Source organism: Rhinopithecus bieti, unplaced genomic scaffold (assembly GCF_001698545.2).
Source record: "Rhinopithecus bieti isolate Rb0 unplaced genomic scaffold, ASM169854v2 scaffold_8675, whole genome shotgun sequence".
Taxonomy (NCBI): domain Eukaryota; kingdom Metazoa; phylum Chordata; class Mammalia; order Primates; family Cercopithecidae; genus Rhinopithecus; species Rhinopithecus bieti.
Window position 1 is genome coordinate 3442373 of NW_016806447.1, and position 24386 is coordinate 3466758.

Genomic DNA, 24386 nt, shown 5'->3' on the forward strand with positions numbered 1-24386 from the left:
AAAAAAAAAAAAAAAAAAAAAAAAAAAAAAAAAAAAAAAAAAAAAAAAAAAATTGAATAGGTTGCATCAGTTTCTATATGTAATTTCCTATATATTTAAATCAAGTTAAAATTATGTTCTTGTGATTTTCAGTTCCATGCTATTGCGGTGTCAACTAGGCCTCAGTTACTTTTCAGTTTGCCCAAATTGAGCCCATCTCAACATTTGGCAGTCCTTACCAAGCAACTACTTCACTGTATGGCCTGCAACCAACTTCTGCAATTCAGAGGATCCATGCTTGCTCTGGCCATGGTTAGTCTGGAAATGGAGAAACTTATTCCTGATTGGCTTTCTCTTACAATTGAACTGCTTCAGAAAGCACAGGTAGGTGTCAGTCTAATTAAATAGTGTTCTTTTTAAGTTTTTCTATTATTAGAATACATAGAGTTACCAAACTGAAAGACATTTCTAATGTTGTAATGGCAAACCATTCTTTAGACAAGAGTAAAGTATATATTTTAAATTTACAGGCTAGATGTTCTCTTGTTTTCTTATAAAACTTATATAGTGGCCGGGCACGGTGGCTCACGCCTATAATCCCAGCACTTTGGTAGGCCGAGACGGGTAGATCACGAGGTCAGGAGATCGAGACCATCCTGACCAACACGGTGAAACCCCATCTCTACTAAAAATACAAAAAAATTCTCCAGGCATAGTGGTTGGTGCCTGTAGTCCCAGCTACTCGGGAGGCTGAGGCAGGAGAATGGTGTGAACCCAGGGGGCAGAGCCTGCAATGAGCCGAGATGGTGCCACTGCAACTCCAGCCTGGGCGACTGAGCGTGACTCTGTCTCAAAAAAAAAAAAAAAACTTATATAGTATTTTTAAGATTCCTTTGCACCATTTCTCTTAGATTACTTATCTTTAACAGTTCTAAAATGTTCATAAGATTGTCAGTACCATATTGGCCTTTATCCTAGCTACATCTGCAGGTTTTAATGTAGTACTTCTTTACTTCACTCATTTTATAGCAGATGTCAGGAACAAAAATTAGAATAAGTTGCTTTTTAGACAAGCAAATAATTTATTGTTGGCTAGTAAGTGAAGTATTTATACCAGACTGGCAGGTAGAAGCCACTTTTGTGAACGAGGTTTTGCCCTGGCAGTTCTGTTATTACCTAAGATTAGTTTGTAACAATCTACAGATTGTTATAAAATGTATAGGTTGATAAATTATCCACCACCTAAGTAAAATGTAAAGGTTCAGTAGAGAAAATTCTCATCCAAATGGAAAGTTCATGAGAGTGCTGTGTGTTAGCAGCTACTTTGAGAGAAGCCTTACTGGTTCTATTCATGTCACCAAATAGAACTTACCAAGTTTAGATCTGCTACAAACCATTTTCCTGCCAGCTGAATCCGTAAAAGACTCACGAACCTACTTTCCCTTTATATTGCTATTTATTCTTATTTAACAGTAGTTATTCTGATTTGTTTTATTGGATTTTACTTAGAAGATTGTGAAATTCTAAGCTTAACATTTTGCAATAAACTAATTGTAGCAAAGAACTGCAGTTATTGAGCTAAAAATTGAGAATATTATAAAAGAAAACATAATAGTTGAATTTGGTGTTTTCTAAGAAAGTTATAATTGATCTTATAGCAAACATTTTAAGAAATATGTCTGAAGAAAATGAAGCAGACAAAAAAGAATTTTTTTTAAAACAAGTATGTCAGTGCTTTCAAGAATTTCAGGCTCTAGTTTGTGAGCAGAGAGGGGCTCAGTCTTTTCATAAAAAAGGTTGATGATCAGAGCAGTATGTTAGCTAGAGATCTACCTGTGTAGTGTAACACGGGCTGTTTTTTGTTTTCAAGGGATACCTTAATCATCTTAGATTGAAATAATTAAATGCTGTAATGAAAATCCTACGAAGTAGTTGCTCGTGAGAATTTTTAGAAATTATGAGAAACCATCATTTAAATGAATAATATGACACAGAAAATTTACTTTGCTCACCCCGGACTGTTGGAAAGAAAAGTTGAATATTAATCACTCACATTAGACTGTGAAGTAGAGGAATAGGCTTAATAGAAAACCTGCTACATTACATTATTTTTATTGGAACAAATGACATCTCTCTAAATGCCTTCTGACTTGGTCTCTGTGCTTATTCTCAAGATAGTATAGAAAAAGATTGCTCTAAAGTGTTAGTGTCAGAGGACAGATTTTGAAGCATAAATAATAATGTAAATAGCATGTGTATTCTGTAGCTTTGAGATCATGTTTTCCTAGTAAAAAACACTGGAATATCTCCTGATTCTCTTTTGTAAGTTTTCTGGTGCTAGAGGAAGAAAGTATTCACTGAAACTTTTTTTCTCCTTAGCTGAAGGAGTATTACAAATGTGGGATTTGACAGAATCTTTGGAGAAATTGTTTCATTCAACTCCTTTATTTTATAGCTCCAGTGTAGGGAACTAGAGACTTTCTTAGAGCTGTGTAGAGCTACTTAGTAGTCATTTAAAAGAACCAGTGCTTTTGTTCATACCACACAAACCTTAAAAATTCTAGTTCAGTGGTTTTCACAATTTGAGAAGTGGAACCCTTTCCCAGTCCCCCTTCCCCCCAAGAAAATCTTGTACATACACGATCCCAGAATATAGAATAGAAAAGGGGAGCTATACTTGTTGTGTTTAAGGGCAGAGCCCCACTCAACATAGCCTTTTCCCTTCCATAGCTAGAGATCTACCTATGTAGTGTAGGTTTAGATTATATTATGTAGGTAGTGTTTGGACGTAGTTTGAAAACTGGAAATACAGTGATTTTTTTTTTTTTAAGAGATTTGCCCCATGTAGTATTCAAGTTGCAATGGGGAAGTTAGTGAAGAAAAGGTCATAAATCTTGGTAGAGACTTTTGGGACTTGTTCTAGCAATTCTGCTCTAACACCAACCCATGTGGTCCAAACATGGATGGCTCCTAGTTCTTTAGGACTCATTTCTGTTTGTTTGCTAGGTTTCCTGTGTTCAGGTAGGAACACCAGGTCTAATATCTTTGTGTTTAGACCTGTGACAAGGCCACAATATCAGATATTCTTCCTAGTTTTCTGGTTTTAGTATAGGAAATTCTTGCATCAGATTGATGAGATCATGCCAAAATCATTTGTGACATGTTTCCCAGTGTCTTGGTTTGAGAAGAGTCCATCACAGACATATCGTACTGTGAGGAGGCCACTCCCACTAGTTCTGCCTGAGCCCCCACTTTGAGAGAAAGTATGGTGAGTGTTCCCAGGTTTGAAAGGCAAACTTCCTTTTGTTCCTCTTAACCTCCCACAACTACACCCCTTAAACTCTTGTGCCACCTGTTGGTCACCATTGTGAGATGGCTAAACCTCTTTCTCTCCTTACCCTTCTTCTACCCTTGCTCTGTTGTGTGGTTGTGCTCACGTCTTCCTCTTTCTGATGTGGCCCACTCTGATAAACTCAGACTGTTAACTCTACCTAGATTAGTGTGCTGGTCTTTGTAGTTCCTAGCTGGGCAGTAGTCAAAGTCCATGTTCTAGTTTAAAACTAGAGTAGGTACAGCCATAAAACAGAACAAAATCATGTCCTTTGCAGCAACATGGATGCAGCTAGAGGCCATTATCCTAAGTGAATTAACACAGGAACAGAAAACCAAATACCACACGTTCTCACTTACAAGTGGGAGGTAAACATTGGGTACACGTGGCCATACAGATGACAACAGTAGAAACTGGGGACTACTAGAGCGGGGAGGGAGGGAGGGGAGCAAGGGTTGAAAAACTATTGGGTACTGTGCTCACTACCTGGTTGACCCGATCACTTATACTCCAAACCTCAGCATCATGCAATAAATAACCTAGGTAATAAACCTGCACATGGGTACCCCTTGAATCTAAAAGTAAAAAGAAGCAAATTTAAAAAAAAAAGAAGAAACAGACCTCTCCCCACACATCTCCTGGTTCTTTTTGAAGGTGGCTGTGGTCAGACTATTCCAGCAGGTTCCTCAATGCTTCATGCTGTTCACCAAACCTGGATCCATGTGGGCCACCATTTATGTCATTTATTGTTATAAAAAATAATAAATATTCTCTTGACACCTTATAATTTGAGTTCATTTAAGTCCTTTTTACCAACTCCGTTAGAGGACTTGTCTGGTGTCGAGAGTTTTGGTAGTTTCAGTGTATGTGCTTGTTTTGTTTCTTCCACTGGATATCAAGAAGGAACAAATTATTTTGTCATCTTATAGAACAAATTCAGATTGTACTAGATCAGAAGGAATTTATTTTGATGTTATTTTGGAGAAAAGGCTTACTTGGGACTTGGGTGGAAGTGGAGTTCATATGGATGGTTTTGTTTTGAATAATTTCTAAGGTCTTTTCTAGCTCTATCATTTCTTGTCAGTCTTCCACCTCTAAAATATAACTCTCTACTTACTTAGTTTTTTCCACACAGAAAGATGATAGTGACAGTCTTCTTCTTACTTAAATACATGTCTCTTTTTAGGAATCTACCATAGTATTAATTCTGCCATGGCATTTATTATGCCCAGTGACCAAGGCATTAGAATATTTGTGGTACCTTTACCTTTCTAAGCCAATAAATATTCATTTGCTAAAGAACATTTCATTAAACGAGGTTCAGCTGGCTTTCCATATCCATGGGTTTGGCATCTGGATTCAACCAACCGTGAATTGAAAATACTTGGGAAGAAATTTGACAGAGTTCCAAAAAAACCTTGCATTTGTTGCACGCTGAGTACTACATTGAATCCACACAGATGAAGTGATGTGTAGGCATTCTGGGTTGTTGGGTTTGTTGAGCATGTTGGGTTTTGTTATCTTTTGGGGATCCTAGAAGTAATCCCCATGGATACTGTGGGATGACTGTACTTATTTTTTAGAAATAATTTCTACACTGTAGCCCCTTTTTCACTTCCAGTTTCTTTCATTTCTTTCTTGTAGGCTTCCTAAAATACTGGCAGAAGCCAGTATTTTAAGCCTGGCTTAAAATATTTAAGTATTTTAAGTATTTAAATATTTTTTAATGGAGTATTTAAGCCCTCCATCCTTTCTCTATGCTTTGTTCCAATATTTTTAGCATGTTTCAGCTTGTTCTACATCCCTGGGATATATAATAAGACCTAGCCTAAATGTAAGCTTGATAGTTCAGAGACTATCTTAAGTGTTACGTAACTTTTTTCTTTTAAGGGAGGGAGAACAAATTCTAATACTAGTTAATAGTGTCTTACCCATAGTGTGTTATCTAATGCCTTTCAAACTAGGGGAAAAAAAGAAATCAGTGAACAATATGGTAGATGCTAAAATCTGCCATTTTCTTGTATTTTTCTGACAGTTTCAGTTATTTTGCATTTGTATTATACAATGACTAACATCAGCCTTTTACTATTCTTTCCTCTGGTATTTTTCAGTAACAAATAATGAATGTATTTAGAGATAAAAATAATTTTGTGACCAAATGTGTTCTTGTAGAGTGCGTTATTTTCCCTTATTTTCTCTGTGGTATTGCAAACAGTTATGGTGTGTGCTGCAGGTTATATGAGGATGAATAAGACTTGGTCCAGAAATGTCCAAAATACCCAGAATTGGAAAAAAAGTTATCCCTGATAGTTAAATGGTCAAGATAGGCTTCCTGAAGGTGATGGTGTTTAGCCAGTCCTGGAAGGAATGGGCAATACAATTTCAACAGGTAGAAATAAGATGATTAAGGGTAAAATAAGAAAGGGGAAGATTAGTGCATCATATAGAGCAGGACTGTTTAGCAAGAGTGTAGACCGCAAGTTGAGGGTATGCTAGGAAATAAGGCTAGAAAAGAAGGTTGGGGTCAGATTATGGAGATCCTTATTAATAAAACTAAGGAGTTTAGCTTATTTCTGGTAGGCATTGGGGTGCCGCTGAAGAGAGTAGGGAAGGAATATATGATGCTAACTAAGGTTATTTTGACAATGCTGTAATTGAAAGTGAGGAAGAGAGACACTTTACTACAGGTAATAATTTGAAGGCCTTCCATGTACAGTCATTGTGCCAGAAAGTTAGGGATAAAAAGATGAATATAATACAATGCCACACCTTCGGTCTTGTAGTCTATAATGGAAAGGCTAAATGGTTAAACAGATTATTATAATGAAATGTGATAAATATGTTAAAAGGTTTTAGTGTCTTTTTTTAAGACAGTCTCACTCTGTCTCTTTTCTTGGCTGGAATGCAGTGGCTTGATCTCACCTCACTGCAACCTGTACGTCCTGTGCTCAAGCCATTCTCATGCCTCAGCCTCCTGAGTAGCTGGGTTTACTCATCTACCACCACGTCCAGCTAATTTTTTGTATTTTTAGTGGAGAAGAGGTTTCACCATGTTAGCCAGGCTGGTCTTGAACTCCTGGCCTCAAGTGATCCACCCGCCTTGGCCTCCCAAAGTGCTAGGATTATAGGCATGAGCCACCACGCCTGGCCATAAGTATGTTAAAAGGTTGATACACAAACAGATGACCATGGTATTTAGGGTGTTTTGGGGGTTGAGGGAGTCAGGGGTAACTCCAGAAAGGACTGATACCTGTGAATTGTCCTCAGGGGTAAGAAGGAATTAGCAAAACTCCCAAATTAAAAACTTTATGAAAACATTTCATCTTAGTGTTAAGTCTACTATTTTCTACAAAATATATATTTCTAAATTTTTCATTTACTATTTTAAAATTCTTAGCTTCCCTCCTCATCTCTGATTAAAAAAACATTTTTTTTTTTTTTGCCCTTTGGCTTCTTACATTCTTAATGAATGTGTTTATGAGTACTTTAGACTCCACTGAAAAAATTAGAAGAGGCCAAGAGAGTAGGATGAAGGGCCTTCTAGACAGGGGGAATAGACTGAAAAAAACAAAACAAAACAAAACAAAAAAAACAGAAGTTGGATACAAAAAAGTAGTTTCTGCTCTCATGTAAATGTTCAGCATACATTGCAAATACAGAACTCAAGTTCCAAAGATAATTATATTAGAAATACAGATTTGGACCTGATTTCTAAGATGATGATGATGGATGGGTAGGCTGGATAAATAGATGAGTTGGAGGTAGAAGTTGTGGGGAGAGAAAAGACTCAGCGGGGATGGAAAGCACAGGGAGGAAAAATGGCCACCAGAGATAACAGAGCAGCCTATGTTAATTAATGATCAACTGTGTTTTTTTTGTTTTTTGTTTTTTTTTCCTGGCCCAGATGGATAGCTCCCAGTTGATCCACTGTCGGGAGCTTGTGGCACATCACCTTTCTACTCTGCAGTCTTCCCTGCCTCTAAATTCCGTTTATGTCTACCGTCCCCTCAAGCACACCCTGGTGACCTGTGACAAAGGAGTGTTCAGATTGCATCCCTCCTCTGTCCCAGGCCCAGACTTCTCCAAGGACAACAGCAAGCCAGAAGTGCCAGTCAGAGGTACAGCAGCCTTTTACCATCATCTCCCAGCTGCCAGTGGGTGCAAGCAGACCTCTGCTAAACGCAAAGTAGAGGAAATGGAAGTGGATGACTTCTATGATGGAATCAAACGGCTCTATAATGAAGATAATGTCTCAGAAAATGTGGGTTCTGTGTGTGGCACTGATTTATCAAGACAAGAGGGACATGCTTCCCCTTGTCCACCTTTGCAGCCTGTTTCTGTCATGTAGTTTCAACAAGTATTACCTTTGAGTGTAAACTAAGGTAGACTACTCTGGGAATGAGAACATGCAAAATCAGGAAAGGTTATAGAAGGATATATACCTTAACAGGCTGATTTGGAGTGAGCCAGAAAAAAAAAAAAAAAAACTACTCTCATTATTTGTGTGGCTAATTATAATTCAGTGTTACTTAAACACATAAGGACCAAAAAAAAAAAAAATCCAAAAGATCCAAACTTTTTTTAAACTCAAAAAATCTCTTTGTAGTATGCCAGTTGCACTTTTTTTCTGCCATAATGTAACATAGCTTGCCCCATCAAAAATTCAGTTAAAATTCATAGCCAGCAAACCTGTTCCCCCTCAGCATCCTGATTTAATTTTCCTGTCGCTTTTGCTTGCTTCTCCATTTAAGTTACTGAACTTAATGCATGCTGATCTGTATTGATTCTCACTGAATAGGAAACCCCAAAATTATGTTTTAGCAGTCGAACAAATTATTTCAGTGTGACAGCCATGATGCAAGTTCCAATTAGTATGAAAAGGTACTTTGGAATTGTCCCATATTAATCAGAGACAGCAACAGAAAGTTCTCATATTACCAGGTTGATTTTGTGTCTCATTTCAAATTTTAATTTAAAATTATGGTTTTCATTTTTGTTTACCTTAAAGTGATACTTAAAAGTGGTATGTAATTAGGACACTTAGATTTGTTGAAAGCATTTTTGACATTTGTATAAAAGAATTTGTGATAAAGTTAATATATCCAGGTGCTCACCAAAGAAACATGTATGTAACAACTGAAATTAGATTTTTCTAACTGATAGTTTTCACTCATTTATAATCAGTAGGAGAGACTGTCTAGATGTTGGGGCAGCTCTGTGATTTGAGTCTGTAACATGTTATAACTGAATTTAGTACCCTAGTTTTGTTAAGCTATTAGGATTTTCTAATAGAACTTACTCCTCCCCCTGCCTCCCCAGCCTACTTATAGTTCTCTTAATGACTTCTGGATCCTGAGCTCCCTTTGCAGTCTGAAAAAGGTATTGCAGTCAGATCCGTGTACTGATGATAAAAGCCTCTGGTAGCAATAAAAAGTTGTCCTTAACTTTTGTTTCTGTGACTTTTTTCTGGTTGTGAAGAGGTACAGGTTCCTGATTGGCTAGGCACTGCTATTTCAACTAGAGAAAACAATAGAAAGACCAAGAATATACTTACTGAAAATGAAACATGAAGAAAAGAGGATTTGAATGTGATCGAGGGATATAGGTTTTAAACATAAGAATTTTTCTTTTATGATATTTTTTCACTGGTGCACTGTGAATCCTCCAAATAGTAAATTTTCATCTTAATGTGACTGCTTGTGAGAGTAGGCTCAGACCCGTATCTTTAAAATGTCATTTTTAGCCATTTTTAATGTTCAGATTTAGCAGAACAAGAGTATTTTCAGGTCATCATCTGACTTGTAAAAAATTCTTGTGGTAGGGTTGACTACCTGTTTTATGACCTTAAACTCCAATTAAATGGGAAGCATTTACTCACATGTCAGTACAGGGAGTGGGGAGGGAAGATAGCAAAGGATTGACTTCACAGATACACATTTTAAAAATTTCTGATCCTGATCTTCATCTGTTTAATTCATCTGAATTGTAGGAGCTCTAAGAAGTTTACAACTGCATATGTTCATAGTATCTGTAAAATGATACAGATCTGTAGAACTTCCTTCTATTTAACAGATGAGGACATGTTAAACATGTGTTATGTAGAAAGCTAGGGATAAAACTGAGTTTAGAGTCAATATTTCATTTGTAGTCCAGTAGCTGCAAATTGAGCAGAACATTAGAGGACAATAGAATTTTCACTTTTTGGTCTTAAGGTTTTCAATATTTAAAAATTGCTGGTAAGTTAGTTTGGAATACAGCGTTCTTTTCATGGGACACGGAATCAAGTGGGATGGTGGGCTGCTAGCCCTCACACCTCAGAACTTGTTTAACCACATCGTTCAGTTCAGTGATAGTACTTTGGAGACTTGGCCCTCGAAAGCACTGTTAAACCTTGGCCACCGTTTCAGAGGCCTGAGCCCACTTCATCACAACTTACTGTGGGCCCTTAGAGAACTGTGGCTTGTGACAGAAAGAGCCTAGTATTCTTGAACAGTGTAGAACTTTTCATTAAGAATGTTCCGGTTGGGCATGGTGGCTCACGCATGTAATCCCAGCACTTTGGGAGGCTGAGGCAGGCGGATCACGAGGTCAGGAGTTCGAGACCAGCCTGACCAACATGCTGAAACCCCCGTCTCTAATAAAAAATACAAAAATTAGCCGGGTGTGTAATTCTAGCTACTTGGAAGGTTGAGGCAGGAGAATCGCTTGAACCCAGGAGGCGAAGGTTGCAGTGAGCCATTGCGCCACTGCACTCCACCCTGGGCAACAGAGCGAGACAAAAAAAAAAAAAGCCTGTTCCTGCTGTTCACTTAGTTCCCTTTTTGCCTGAAACTATTCTCAGCCTGTCCCAAGTTACTTGTGTTCAACTTTGGCATCACATCACAAGCTCAAGACCTGGAAACTTGAGCATTCTGCATCATAATTGTCTGGTGCCTCCTGGTGGTTAAAAAACCGGTCGCTCCGTGAGGCCTCTGGAATGGCAAGGGAATATACTTGATGGGGATAGTAGTTATTCCCTAGTTATTCTCTAATCCTCCATTCAAAAAACAAACCCTAAAGAACACGTTATAGCCCTTGAAGATCAGACTAGAAGCTAAATACTTCTACTTCATTCTCTACGAGATCAATATGAAGTTAGTTGTTATATACAGAACTAGAAGTTTTCTCTACAGATATATGATGTATTAGTTTGGAGGGGGAAGGGAAAGCTGGGAATGCAGAGTGCTCCCAAATGTCAGTAAAAGGTCAAATATAACCAGTTTGTCATAAATGTTCCTGATGCTGCCTTTGGCGGTGAAGGAAGGTAGAATGTAGCTCTTCACTCAGCCAAGCTGATGAGAATCTGAACCTATGTTCTTGTTGAGAGAAGACAGTGGTGTTTGTGCCCCCAAGAAGTCCTATTTATTGTCTCCTGTGTTGTCAGAGCCAGTCACTTCTGTGTGTCCTCTGTACTCTCTACAAACCTGAATTTTCAAGCTTTTAAATTTACTCCTAGATTTTCTGAAGCAAGTTATGCTTGAGCATTAGTGCCCGAAGCAGCATGGTGGCCTTTCACTTAAGAAGAAAATGTGGTTAAGCTACTGATGCACAGCCAACATGAGGAGGAGCTCATCTTTATCTAAAGTAGTTTGCACATTTTCAACTGGAAAGTAAAGATACTATGTCACAGGTTCTCACAATCAAATTGGCAGAATGCAGCCCCAGTTTAACAGGGTTCAACTAACTCCTCTCAAACCTTTACCGTTTCTATTTGACATCAAAAAGTTTTGTCTAACATGTAAATGTTACTTTTAAAGCCTCCAAAATTCTTTTAGTCTTTAAATTATGTTGAGAATGTCTCCTATACCTGTTACCAAATAATGCTATGAGCTTTGGCCACTAGATGGTGCTTCTAGAAAAATACAGCATCTTTTTAAATTTCTGGGAAAAAATGAGTTTACTGCATGTCAGCAGTTGAACACTCATCTGGTTGCTAAACCAACTGTGTTGGCTTAGTTAGAAGTTCACATTACTTAAGGTACAGGAGGCCCGTGTGTGTGAGAGACTGAGGGAACTTTGGCAAGATCAGCCAGGGTTAAGGGGCAGATGGTGACTGGATGCCACGATTCACACCAAGAAAAACCAGAACCAGTCTTACAAATCCCAATTAGTGAGTTGTGTGGTTCTGCAAACTAGCCTAGAAATACAATTGAGAAGGCTTGAACATAGCCAAGTCCCAAAACCTTGCTGCTGTCAGTTTGAGTTGAATTTGGCCCATCATTAGGAGAGAAAAGATGAAGAGCACACTTACTTAGCACAGCTTGCATCAAGGAATTAAATAGTAAGTTTTCCCTCACCATATTTAGTGGCTTTTATGATGTACTCGTATGTAAGACCAATGTCAGAGAGACTAATGTCAGAGACATAACTCTCCCTTGTGCCACTTTTTACTTTAAAAGGTGTAATAAGATAACCAAGAATGTCTTATCAGATAGAAAAATTTGAGAAGAGCTCACTTTTTTAGTTCCTAGGAGCTTCTGGAGTTAAGGATGAAATGAGAACCTCTGCCTTATCTCTTAACTCTAGAAGTATAGCCTTCATAGCAGATCAAATGCCAGAATTGTTGACCTTATTGTGTTATACAACAGTAAGGTAGTAGAAAAGCAGTTTGAATAGCCCTAGTCCTAGTGAACTGGTCTCTCATTTCTTGGAAATAGCTTATTTTGTTAGACAATAGGACACTCCAGAATGAAGGCCAACTTTAGGCAAGGAGCCACAAAAAAGTGATTGGTGGGAAGCAGAATCCTTTTTGCTTTTCAGGATATGATCTATCTTCAGCAAATGAATTAGCTTGCCTTAGAAAAGGCGAGCCTTTTCTTTCACTCTCAACATTGCTGTGCTTATGAGTTATACAAGTTCAATTCATAGTGCATCGCTAAATCCCCAGTACCTAATGTAGGCCTGGTGCAGTATGCACAATAAAGTATTTGAAAAGAGGGAAGGAGGGGGGTTGGGGGAAGATGGATGAGTGAATAAGAAAAAAAGAAAAGGTAGAACTGCAACTCTCCAGAGTTCTAAACACATGGTTCACAGTTAAGCCCAGCTCTTTTGGTTATTTAAGAGACAGGGTCTAGGTCTGTTGCCCAGGGTAGAGTGCAGTGGCACAATCCTAGCTCACTGCAGCCTTGAACTCCTGGGCTCAAGCAATCCTCCCACCTCAGCCTCCTGAGTAGCTAGGACTACAGGCACACACCACCATGCCCAGCTAACTTTAAACATTTTTTAAAAGATAGGGTCTTGCTATGTTGCCTAGACTGGTTTCAAACTCCAGGCCTCAAGTGATCCTTCCACTTCTGCCTTCCAAAGTGCTGGGATTACAGATGTTGAGCCAATGCACCTGTCCAAGCCCAGCTCTTTATGGAATGTTATTCTGCTCCCTGTTCCCCACCCTCAAACACACGTATTTATTTATTCTTTTGTGGACAGGGACCAACAAAATCTTGTTATAATAGCCTTTGCCTTCCCTAGTCTAGGTGCCATAACTTTGGAAGAAACTTTCCACAGTGGACTGAAAGGCTATTCATCTCACATCCCTACAAGTAACTGATTTGAGGCCGATGTGAAATCTTTTGACCTCATGTGATGTTCCACTGACAACCAAAAACATCTCATTTATATATAGCTACTTATCAGGAATAGCAAGGTAGGAAAGGGAAATGAGTAGACACCTAGGCTCCCAATTAGTCTTCTCAAATTAGCACATGCAACCTGGGCACGGCTTTAATCTCAGTATTGTCGGCAGCTGAGGTGGGAGGAATGCATAAGGCTGGGAGTTTGAGACTAACTTGGGCAACATGAGACCCCATTTCTACAAAAAATAAAAAAATTAGCCAGGCACAGTTGCTGGTGCCTATAGTCCTACCTACTCAGGAGGCTGAGGTGGGAGGATTGCTTGAACCAAGGATGTCAAGGCTGCGGTGAGCTGTGATTATGCCACTGTACTTCAGTCTAAGCAACAGAGTGAGATCCTGCTAAATAAAAAAAAAATTAATACAAGCAATCCCTTCACCAGCCCTGGGTATGCCAGTTGCTTGCTGGAGACTGACCTGACAGACAGACAGTATTCTTCGCAAAAACTAGATACCATGGTCTTAAAAATTCAAGCACTAGGAACTCTGAAGTGAGCCACACTATCACTGTCAGTCTCCAGATGGAAAGATAAGTCAGTTGTGAAACTCAAGGTTTTAAAGGTGGCTTAAAAACCCTTTGTCTTTCGTGTTTTTTATTTTATTTTATGAGACGGAGTTGTGCTTTGTCGCCCTGGCTGGAGTGCAGTGGGGCGATCTTGCCTCACTGCAACCTCCGCATCCTGTGTTCATGCGATTCTCCTGCCTCAGTCCCCCAAGTAGCTAGAATTACAGGCACGTGCCACCATGCCTAGCTAATTTTTGTATTTTTAGTAGAGACAGGGTTTTAACCATGTTGGTCAGGCTGTTTTTGAACTCCTGACATCAAACAATCCACCAGCCTCAGCCTCCCAAATGCTGGGATTACAGGTGTGAGCCATCACACTCAGCCATGTATTTGTTAGATACCAGAAGGGTTTACCCATAATCTGGGCCAACAGCAGGCCAATAAATAAATAAATAAGAAAGAAAGAAGGAACTTGATAAGCACTGTTGATGGGGAAAAGAAGTTTGGTCAATTATTGGGGGTGAGGACCTGTTTCAGGTCAGTGCACCATGACTAAGAAAGTTGGATCTCTCCTTTACACATATGCTGGGCTGATCGCAAGGAGACCATCTAGACTATGCTTGTATTAAGGCAGAGTCTGTATCTGAAAAGAACTAATATTTGTTTAAGGTTGATGAAGAACAAAAAGCCTATTACCAATGGAAATAGGTTTACGTGGCTAACTTCTCCCTGCTTTTTTTTCCCACAATCTTTTTTGAGATAAGACAGTAATTTTTATTGCTAGTAATTATACCCAAGATGGTTTCACATCCCTTACTTGGTCAGCCAGGAGAAAACCTACCAGTTTTATCAACACTGGAGAAAAAGAACTGCCTATGGTAAAATGCCAAATCAATGGCAGTCTATGTTAGGGGAAGAGAGATGGCAAGGCACTTGGTTGGCCAGAAGTGTACATGATCAGGTTCCCCTAGGTAACTGGACTGAGGCTAACCTACTGATAATACCCTCTGTTCCCCCACCCCTCCCATTAAGATGGTTAATATACTTCCTCTACTCTGGGAGCTAAAACAGAAAAACAAAAAAGGAAATAGCAACAACAGACATACATTTCTTACTTAAAAAGAAATACTGCCTAATTTAAGTTTTAAATATTGCTCAAAAAATATTTACAATCTGATGCAGAATTTGTTTTTAAAATGATAGAATAAAGTTAAAATATCAAAATAGGGAGTTTAAGAATAAAGTCACTTATACGTAGTGATGACAGTGGTCTCACACAATAGGACCTACATGTTTAACTTGCAAAACTGATGTCATGCTCCGGCATCAGCTGGTAAGGAGCTGCTATTGCTTTCCCACTCCACTGGTCACATTACTAGCAGACTTCTGTCCTTACAGATTATGCTGTAGAATGAAGGGGATGGCTTTTGATGCTGACATTTTGATCATTTAATGGCTCACATGAATCTGACTTTACTTACATTTACTTAGTTTCCTTTTAAGTAAAGAAAGCAGCACCCCAACTTGTTCATCCAATTGCTCTAAATAATCTCTTTCCAGGAATCAAGTGATTCAAGAGGCAGGGACTGTTGCTTCTTCATTTCACTGTCTAAAGGAACCATGTTACCATTCTTATTCAGAGGGGAACACTCCTGAGGATCTTGATTAAATGCAACTCATGTCACTAATGGTATTTTTATGACCTACCTACTATGGAGCTCAAAAGTAAAGATGGAAATAAGCCTATCTATAAACAAGTAATGAAACTGAAAGATAACAAAATATGTTCATGCTCTATAATACATACGAATTTGAAAATTGTCCCTTCACTATGAAAACTGCCCCTAAGAAGTGACTGCTAACTAGAGTAATCTAGCCCTGAATCTGACTCATGACAAACAGGTCAGCATCAGAAATCACAGGCTCACTTAACTGGCAGAAGTATGTGTTTAGATATGGATGTTATTTTCAGTGATCAAGTCTGAATACTTTGATTCTCAGCAGGTTTTTTTTTTTTTTTGCAGAAATTGTAGAGAAATCCACCTAGGTAATTCCGAGAAGACAATGTGAATGAGAACCATTGTTAATGATGCTGTTATCTGGGAGAAGAGACATGTACTTGTTTGGGGTTCATTTCCCATGGTCCAAGACACATGGGTCCTGGTAAAAAACTGTGGACACAAGGTACAGAGCTTCACAACAAATAAAAAGGCAGGGATGGGCCAGTAAGTTATTTTAAGGTATCTTTAAATATAAATTGAACCCCAGAGGCAGAAAAGTCATCTACCCAACACCGGCACATTTTAAACACGATTAGGACTTGTAGGTCAAAATCCCGTAACAAAAAAGGGAAGTTTTGGTTGTTTCCAAAATGAGGAAAGCATATTAAACAGAATCTTGTGACTTAAACTTCACTCAAGTGAGCTTAAAACTGGCATAATTTTGATACCAAAAGTAAGCTGAATAACCAATACAAAAAACAGAACTAACTGGAATTTTTCTCCCCCAAAACATAATCCCAAATCCAAAACAACTTATATAAGGGATGCAAGTAACAGAAAAGTCAAATAAAACAACAGTGGTTCCTGAATTTAAAGGAAGGATGCCCACTTCTCTCTCTCTCAAGAGGCAGATGGTCAGCTGAAAAATAAAAACATTGCATCAATAGAACACGCCAAAGAAAAAAAAATTGCAGCCATCTCTGTTCATGCAATATCAAGTTTTTTTTGTTTTTTTGTTTTAAAAACCCAAACACCAAAATAACCCAGAAAACTAATAAAAGGAAGGAAAATGTTGTTCAGATCTTATGACCTGATGGTTGAGGATCCTGATCAGGCTGTTCAGAATGTGGCTCATGGGAGAGAAAGGACAGGAGTTACCATGAGATCAAGTTTGTGGGCCCTGGACATGGTGGCCCCCTCAGGTTAGGATACACGCTGTCTTCAGTCCATCAGTTCTTGGATCAGCAGCTTCAAGAACATGATAGTTCTAAGCAAGGGGATCCCAGCACAAGACCTTGGGTCTTGGCCCAAGTTTTCTGTTTTGCTCAATTTCCTTTTTCCTTTTTAATTAATATTATTGAATATGACTATTTTTTTGGTAGTGGTAAGTCACTTCAGTATCCACTATGGGCAGACATTGACAAATACAAACAGCAGTGCAATATTTGACCCAGACTTTAAAAGAACAGGAGGCGATGGTGGAAATGAGGTAACTCTTCCCCAACACGTGTGAACAGACAGCTCCTGCTCTTCTAATGCTCTATGTCCATTAGGAGAGAGTAGGGCTTGTCAACAGGATGGTTACATAAAGAAGAAGCTACAGAAAAGAAAAAAGAAAGGTTCAGATTCAAATTTGATTCTTAATGGCTTAAGAAAAAAAGGAGCTTCTCTACAATAAGCTGTGAAAGAACAGCAGTGTGTCAGTTAATGGGGTGACTTCCTTGAGCTCGACGGGAGGGTGAGCAGCAGCAGGGAAGAGGAGGCCAGTGAAGAAGACGATGCCTCAGCTGGGCACCAAGGCACATGAATTGGCAGGGTGGACAGGGACAGGTATGGGGGAAAAAAGGTGATAACATGATATGTGAAGTACAGGACACCACATGGCAAGTATCTTGAGAAACTGGTGTAACCCAGACGGCAGCCATTTGAAGTCCACCACACAAGGCAGGAAAGCATGAGACTCTTATCCCTGTTTCTTTTATCCAGTAAGCACGTGTGCATATGCAAACCAAGCAGCGACTAAAAAGAACTCACAAAAAAGGGCACACAAACAATGTTTGGGTAAAAATATATTTTCCCCTGCTTTATGTCTTGGCACTAGTGATAGATGCATAGATTACCTGTTCACCACTCTCCTACCTTAACAGATGCCAAATTACCAAGCATGTTGCTAAGTGATTACTTTCATATTTGAAAAAATGATATGCTTCACATCAATACAATTACTTTAGTTTTTAAAAAAAGACAAATGTCTAACATGCAGCTTACATATATGACAATTCTGCATTAACACTGAAAGTAGATTACACAACAGTTTTAGAAAACACATTGGTTATTTTCAAACAGCAAAATGACAAGGATCTACAACTACAGTTTAAGGCATATCAGCATATTTTAAAATTAAGAAATAGACAAAGTTCTACTGCTGTTCACAGCTTTTCAATTTATTTAAAAAATTCCCTTCATACCTACATACAAACTAGACTTTGTAGGTCTTAATTCCGACTAACGAATGTGTCCTGTCAGTGGAACCAGGACTTTTCAAAGCTGAGACTTGACAATTCCAGACACTTGCAAATGGCAAAGCAAAGGGGTGGGAATGGACAGTTTTTGCAGGACCACACAGAGACAGTAGGACATGGGTCGGTAACAGCTGAAAAACCTCACTCAATAGTTTGTATGTGAAACAGTCATGGAAATGTCAAGAAAGCAAAGAAACCAAGTCTGTTCATTTGAGGTGCACAAGATGTGGAGAGTGTGTGTTACTGCTGGTGAGTCACAGAGCAGAGAAGGAAGATAAGTAATCTGTACCCACTGTTACATTAAATAATTCCCATTGTTGAAATGCCCTTTAAAAGGAGAAAATCTTAACAAATTTATAAAGAGCCTAAGTTGGGAAAACACAGTCTGAACTGCCCATAAATTCTCATCAATGCTTCTCCATCACATTCTACAGTACGTGTGTTATGGAAATCTAAAGTTCAGGAGAAGCAAAAAGATGGCCGTTGTGTTTTAACAAAAGATGTGAGGGAAGGCCAGCTAGAGCTATGTAGGCCCCTCACCCCCCAAAAAAGAGGTGGCCACTGTCAGCAGTTAGCACCAGGGAGAGACCACTGGACTAAGATAAAAAAATTAAGCTGTCATAAAGGCATCCTAGCATAAAATTTTTTCTCTTGGTTTTCTCTAGTAGAAGATGGTAATTTCTCATTCTGGATTTACTTGCCTTGCCGGAATCAAGGGCCCTCTGAACTATCCAATGATGCCCATGAGGCTACGTAGAGCACAGGCAGGGATTAATAATTTTTTTTTTTTTTTCTTTGGAGAGTCTCACTCCATCACCCAGGTTGGAATGCAGCGGCGCAGTCTTGGCTCACTGCAACCTCCATCTCCCAAGTTCAAGCAATTCTCCTGCCTTAGCCTCCCAGGTAGCTGGGACTACAGGCACGCGCCACCACACCTGGCTATATTTTTGTATTTTTTGTAGAGACGGGGTTTCACCATGTTGGCCAGGATGGTCTTGATCTCCTGACCTCGTGATCCGCCTGCCTCGGCCTCCCAAAGTGCTGGGATTATAGGCCTCAAGTGGTCTGCCCACCTCAGCCTCTCAAAGTGCTGGGATTACAGGTATGAGCCACCACAACTGGCCTGGATTGGTAATTTCGGATTTCCAAATTCAGGTCAAGAAGTGGAATTTATTATGTGGTTCTTGTGAAAAAAAATATAAATGTGGCCTTTTAAATATTTTTTTTTTTTAAAAAAAACAAAGGCTACTCAAACCATTATCTTCCTGCCCCCCTTGAAAAGAAAAAAAAATCCATCCATCCCACTTGCTTTCTCTAATTTTGAAAAGTCAGAAAGATCTCAAAGGTTTCTTACTACTGTACTTACATGCAAAGGCGAAAGCACATCCAATTAGATTTGAGGGTATCATTTATTCCGTGCAGAGCCAAGGACTACTGTGAAAAAAGGCATAGATACAGAAAGAAAAAAGAAGAGCAGCAATAACAAACTAAACAGGGCCGGGGACCAGTGGCAGAAAAAAGTTCAGAAGCAATACATTAAAAAAAAAAAAAAAGCTTCTATTTGTTTCTTTTGACTTTTTATTCTCTGACTCACCATATGATTTATTTTGCTGGGAAAATTTTAATGCAAAAAAGTCAATCCAACCAACAATCTTGTAGTCAAAAAGTCAGCTGGATGCCTTTCGCTGTTATGCTTATTTAAAAAAAATTTTAGTGATGCAAGAAACAATTTAAAAGTGTACTTTCTGTACGAGCCACAAAAATGCTCACACAAGCGGTGGTTGGAACAAGCATACAACACAAATATTCAAGCTTTTGTCTGATGCACAGCCTATGAGCAAATTCAGCCCATGGTTTGAATCAACATGCCAGCTACTATTCGGCTGCTCCACAGTTAGCTCCAGACTAGAATTATTTAAAAACAAAACAGAAGCAAAAACAAGGATGTTGGTCCAGTAGCTCCTAAACGTGTGAAGACTATGACTGCTGCTGTGTCTAGCGTGTAGTTTCTATTCCAGCTTTGTTTAGGCTTCCACGAAACTAATTTCCTTACTTTGCTTAATTAAGCATAATCAGTTCATGGAAGACCATTCCTTCTTTCCTCTAAGTATGGTTGAGGACAAAGAGAAGGAGAAAAACTCTGTGCTGAAATCAAAATAGAGACTTGTTCATTTAAAAGAGAAAGTGTGTGTCAGGGGAGATGCAGCATATTCTATCCTATTTACTTAATCTCTAACCAGTGAGGAAAATGTGGAGGGGAAGTGGGTTCATGAGCAATGTTATCCTTTCTACATGTAGAGAGAAAGCTGGGAGGATCTTGTTAGTAGAGGGGAAAAAACAATCACACAGATGAAAGGATAAGCATCAGAAAGGAACAGTATAGAAAAGAGATGAAATATGCACTTTTCCATACAAATTAGGCATGTAGTATATAGGTTCTGGCATGTGGGTCCGCTCCAATCCCTGATGAGGCAAGGGCCTTAGACAAAGAGCAGGTGGAGTTAGCCAAGGTGAGGAATACTCCAGACAATGATTTGAGACTTCAGTTGTTCTATTTCTTCTTTCTTTTATTGCCAAATACTGAAAGGAGACTAAGCAAGGAAGCTGAATATGAAATGTCTACCTTCTTCACTTACGGGTCATGTTGTGGTCCTTCCTATTTCCACCTTAAAGTTGACAAGGTCTCCCTCAAATTCGTGCTACCAACGATACAGAGTTTATAGCAAATTTTCTAAGGGAAGTATCTGGAAATTTTCTCATGATCAGGGAAAAATTTTATTAGAAGTACAAGTATCCTGGAATCAGTCATCAGGTCCTCCCTCTAAGCTCACTGGGAACAAACTGTTTCATAAACTGTGTGTTTATGAAAGATTCCTTACTGTTAGTGGTAAGCAGGTTGTAGAAAGCCCATCATCCTTAGTAGAAGGTTCTTCTACTAACCAATGTTATATGATTCAACCTTTAAGACCTCTATCTGTGAGAGGATCAAGGATGCACCAGTAAATGTGAACATAATCATAGTTTTCTCATGCCTGTCTACTCCAACTTGGCCAGGATTTGAAGGCAGGCATTCAGATGCAGTTTCAAACCATGAGAGGAGACAGTCTGAACAGACCCACAAGCTCAGGCCAAATAATGTTATTGATTAAAATGAAAATGTCATGCAAGTGTAAAAATAAAATATAACGCTTGCTCACCCGTCTGTCTACATACAAATCTATCTTGGCTTGGGACAAGTGTGGAGAAAAGACAGTGAGTTCAGGGATTGTGCACTCATGGAGATGAATCATCAAGAAAATGCAAACTCTTGTCATGGCTATTCAGGTTTTTAGTTCAGCTGCTGAGGCGGTGAGAAGTTTTCATGTCAGACGTACAGGTAGCATTTTACCCCACTTTCCTCTGTCCAAAGCGACATACAAGTAACAGGCCTGCTTCGTGCTGCCATTCAGAACAGGCATAAAAAGCAAATCATTTACTTTCCGGAAACAGAGTCCAGCTGCACAGAGCATTTGCGGTTATTCCCTTGTTCTATCATTTTCTACCACCCAACAACATTCAGCAAACGAGTTAATAATAGTTACTGGTGTTTGAAGACGGGTAAAAAAAAATAAAAAATAAAATAAAAATAAAGAACACACATGGCAGAGATACGATATTACTGCAAAAGCAGGTGAATGCGGGAACATCCTTGGCTTGCCAGGCTTTATGTGAAGCTTGCACTGCAAGTTAAAAAACAAAACAAAAAAGTTAGAAATAATAATAAATTAAAAAGAAAGGAAAATTAGGAGCGACAGCACCAGCATTCAGCGATGGTGAATGCTCATGCAATGATTATGGAATTGACAGAAATTAAAACCAAAAATTTGAGAAGGCTACTCTACATGACAAGCAAAAGCAAAATTTAATACTGAATTAAAGACATACGGTTAGTTTCCATTTGTATGTAATTTAGAATTCACAAGTGACTTCTGGAAACCACTGCATATCTAGTGGGAGGATTTACTGTTTAGCTTTTGTTTTCTCAAATAACACAAAACCATTATCTGTTAGGTTTGGGTATCCCATTAGTACTGAATAGGAGCTTCATCTTCCACTTCTGAACTGCTGAAGGCGTCAGAGAATAAATATACAATCAATGCCTTTGTACAACTGACTTAAAGAAAAGGTCTAAAGCAGTTTAGGGATTGAAATTACATAGTGAATGGAGGACATGCTATTAATCTAGTTGGGTAGGGGGAAAAAAAGACAATCACTGTAATGGTTACAGATATAGCAATGCCAGGAGCTTTCCCCCTCTTCTAGGTACAAAGCAATGCCAAACCCACGGCCCATGTGTCTAATCTTAGGCAAGTGCAAAACATGCAACCTTATTCCTTAGCAAGAATCAAAACAATTTTTTTTTTAAAGATGAGTGGATGGTTGGGTAAACAAGTATGGTTTTAGAATGATGAATTTTAAAACTGTCTTTTGGGATAGATGCAGCTTAACCAGCAAATGGCTGCTGGGAATTGTGCAGACAGTTTTCAGAGAAGGGAAACACTGTCCACTGACCAGCTTACCCTGCGCAGTCCCACCACTGTGGTATAGCCGCAAACAAGGAAAGTGACTCGGTGGCCAGAGATGGCAGAAGGTGGGGCCAGCTAATGGCAGTGCCAGGGTTAGTTCTACTTTGCCTGTCATCTTAGGAAATGTTATACACTCTCATGCCACTACAGGTCAAGGAGAAGTATAAAGCCTTACCTACATTAAAAAAGGAGCGTGTCATTAGAATAGAAAAAAGAGAATTTAAAACTGTTAGAAAAACTAAATTAGGCTTTGAGGTGGACACATAGCAGGTAAATAAGTAAGCATCTGCCTTTTCATTTTCTACCTACAACAAAGCCAGCTCCTAAACAGTAACTCCTATATCTGCTCCAGCTATGCTAGGAGGCATCTTCCCAGCTCTTTTCAAAGTGCTGCTCTATCTAGCCTGGCCACTGTCTTTCTGCAGTCCCTCTAACCAACACAGTCCACTGCCTCTGGCAGTAAAAGGTGTGATTTTTTTTTTTTTTTTACTTTGACACTTCAGGCCTCCACTGGCAGTTGCTTTCACTGTACAAATGCAAAGTGTGGAAAAGGGTAAGGACCTAGAAAAAGTTACACAAACAATATGTGCCATTGTCAGGAGCAAAACCTGGTTACTACTCTGAACCAAATTAAGTATATATCCTTCAAAATAAATGAGAATATATAAATAAGCTAAAATAGAATCCACACAGGCTTCACTGAAACTTTGAAAGCATTACACATTGGTAAGGCCCCAGGATAAGAAGAAAATAACCTAACATGTTCAAAAGGGCAAGGAAAAACCTCCCTACACTGGGAAGTTTGTTACTAAATAAACTTTTTTAAAATGGAGGCACAATAATGATCAGTTCTTGGAATTTTTATTGCTTAAAGGCACGTCTAGTATACATGAAATACTCTTTTAACATTGCTGGTCTTTTAGAAACATTCTTAGTTTTAAAACTCGAACCTTTATGCACTGAGTGCTTCAGGGTGAAAAGAAAAACTTGACTTTGGGTTTCCTAAGCTATAAGTCAGCAGCTTTTTGTCTCATTCATACCTATAGATGTATGTGTACACACACACACACACACACACACACACACCCCTATATCCTTGGTTAGTCTGGATTAACAAAGGTACGATGCCAAATGGCTTTCATCTGTCTTCACTGGAAGAGTCACTGTAATCTCTGAGTCTCTGCATGGGGAACATCACCACGAGTGTTAGATGCTCTCCCGACATGCATATAGCTACAAAGGGTTTTCTTAAACTAGATTATAATCTATGTGGTTGTTACTCTCAGAATTAACCCAGCATAACTAAATTTTGGGCCTTGAACTCCTTTGGTCACTTGGATCTGTGCCAACTCCAAATAAAATCACAACCACTTACTATTGTTCAGAACATTTGCCTCCTCCCTTGCTCTGGTGATACATTTTCTGCTGTCTCAGAGCTCAGAATGTCAGAGTTGGTAAAGCATGATTTAAAACTCTCTCAGTATGTCATTGTAGCAGTCCATTTTTATTGTTACTGCAGGCAACATGAGATTTCTTAGGGGTGAGCCTACTGCACATTCATCAAGACTAAGTGGACAACAGCACTGTGCTCACTCTTCCATATAACACATCTCAGTTACTGTGCAGAGACTTGATCCTGTGTACTTTGTGTTTAAAGAATGTAATTCTTTATGTGCTTGAGTATCAATGTTTTTGTTTACTTATGGTCAGCTTTTTCCCTAGAACCTCCGCATGTAAGGCCAAAGAGCAAGACTTCCTGAAACAAGTTCTGAGTTGCTTTATATTAAATAGCTGCCCTAAAAGCACCGCACATTAGACAAAGGAGGGCGGCATCTGCATATCTGCCACTGAGATACCACAAAGGTTTTCCTTAGTGGTATTCTTACCATAGTGCTTCCTGTCAAAACCGATAGCTACTAACATAAAACTAGGCTTTCTGATGATTCAAAGGACAGCTTCAAATCACAGGAGAATGTCAAGGCAGGGCTAAATCTCCCACTGGTTTCAGGCAGCTGCTACTGGAGTATCATAGGGAGTGACTAACTCAAAAGCAGAATCTGACCTTTTGGCACATGACATTAAGACCCTATTTAAA

General features: G+C 39.0%; 2 protein-coding genes across 4 annotated transcripts in view; one reads left to right on the plus strand and one right to left on the minus strand.

Annotated features, from left to right (window-relative positions):
• The window catches only part of CCNI (cyclin I), a 33205-nt gene extending 24451 nt beyond the window's left edge, over positions 1 to 8754 (plus strand). The window contains exons 6-7 of the mRNA XM_017876542.1: positions 133 to 363; positions 7215 to 8754. Coding sequence (XP_017732031.1) covers positions 133 to 363; positions 7215 to 7658 — 675 coding nt within the window. The 3' untranslated portion in view covers positions 7659 to 8754. The remainder of the gene's footprint in view (positions 1 to 132; positions 364 to 7214) is intronic.
• A 6959-nt stretch (positions 8755 to 15713) lies between these two features.
• SEPTIN11 (septin 11) overlaps positions 15714 to 24386 on the minus strand; it is a 94919-nt gene continuing 86246 nt past the window's right edge. The window contains exon 10 of one of the 3 annotated variants that reach the window (XM_017876540.1): positions 15714 to 16123. In XM_017876540.1, the coding sequence (XP_017732029.1) occupies positions 16120 to 16123 (4 nt within the window). In that variant the 3' untranslated portion in view covers positions 15714 to 16119. Of the gene's footprint in view, positions 16124 to 16151; positions 16802 to 20272; positions 21446 to 24386 lie in introns of those variants that run through there. The other 2 variants (XM_017876539.1, XM_017876538.1) reach the window with 2 other exon arrangements.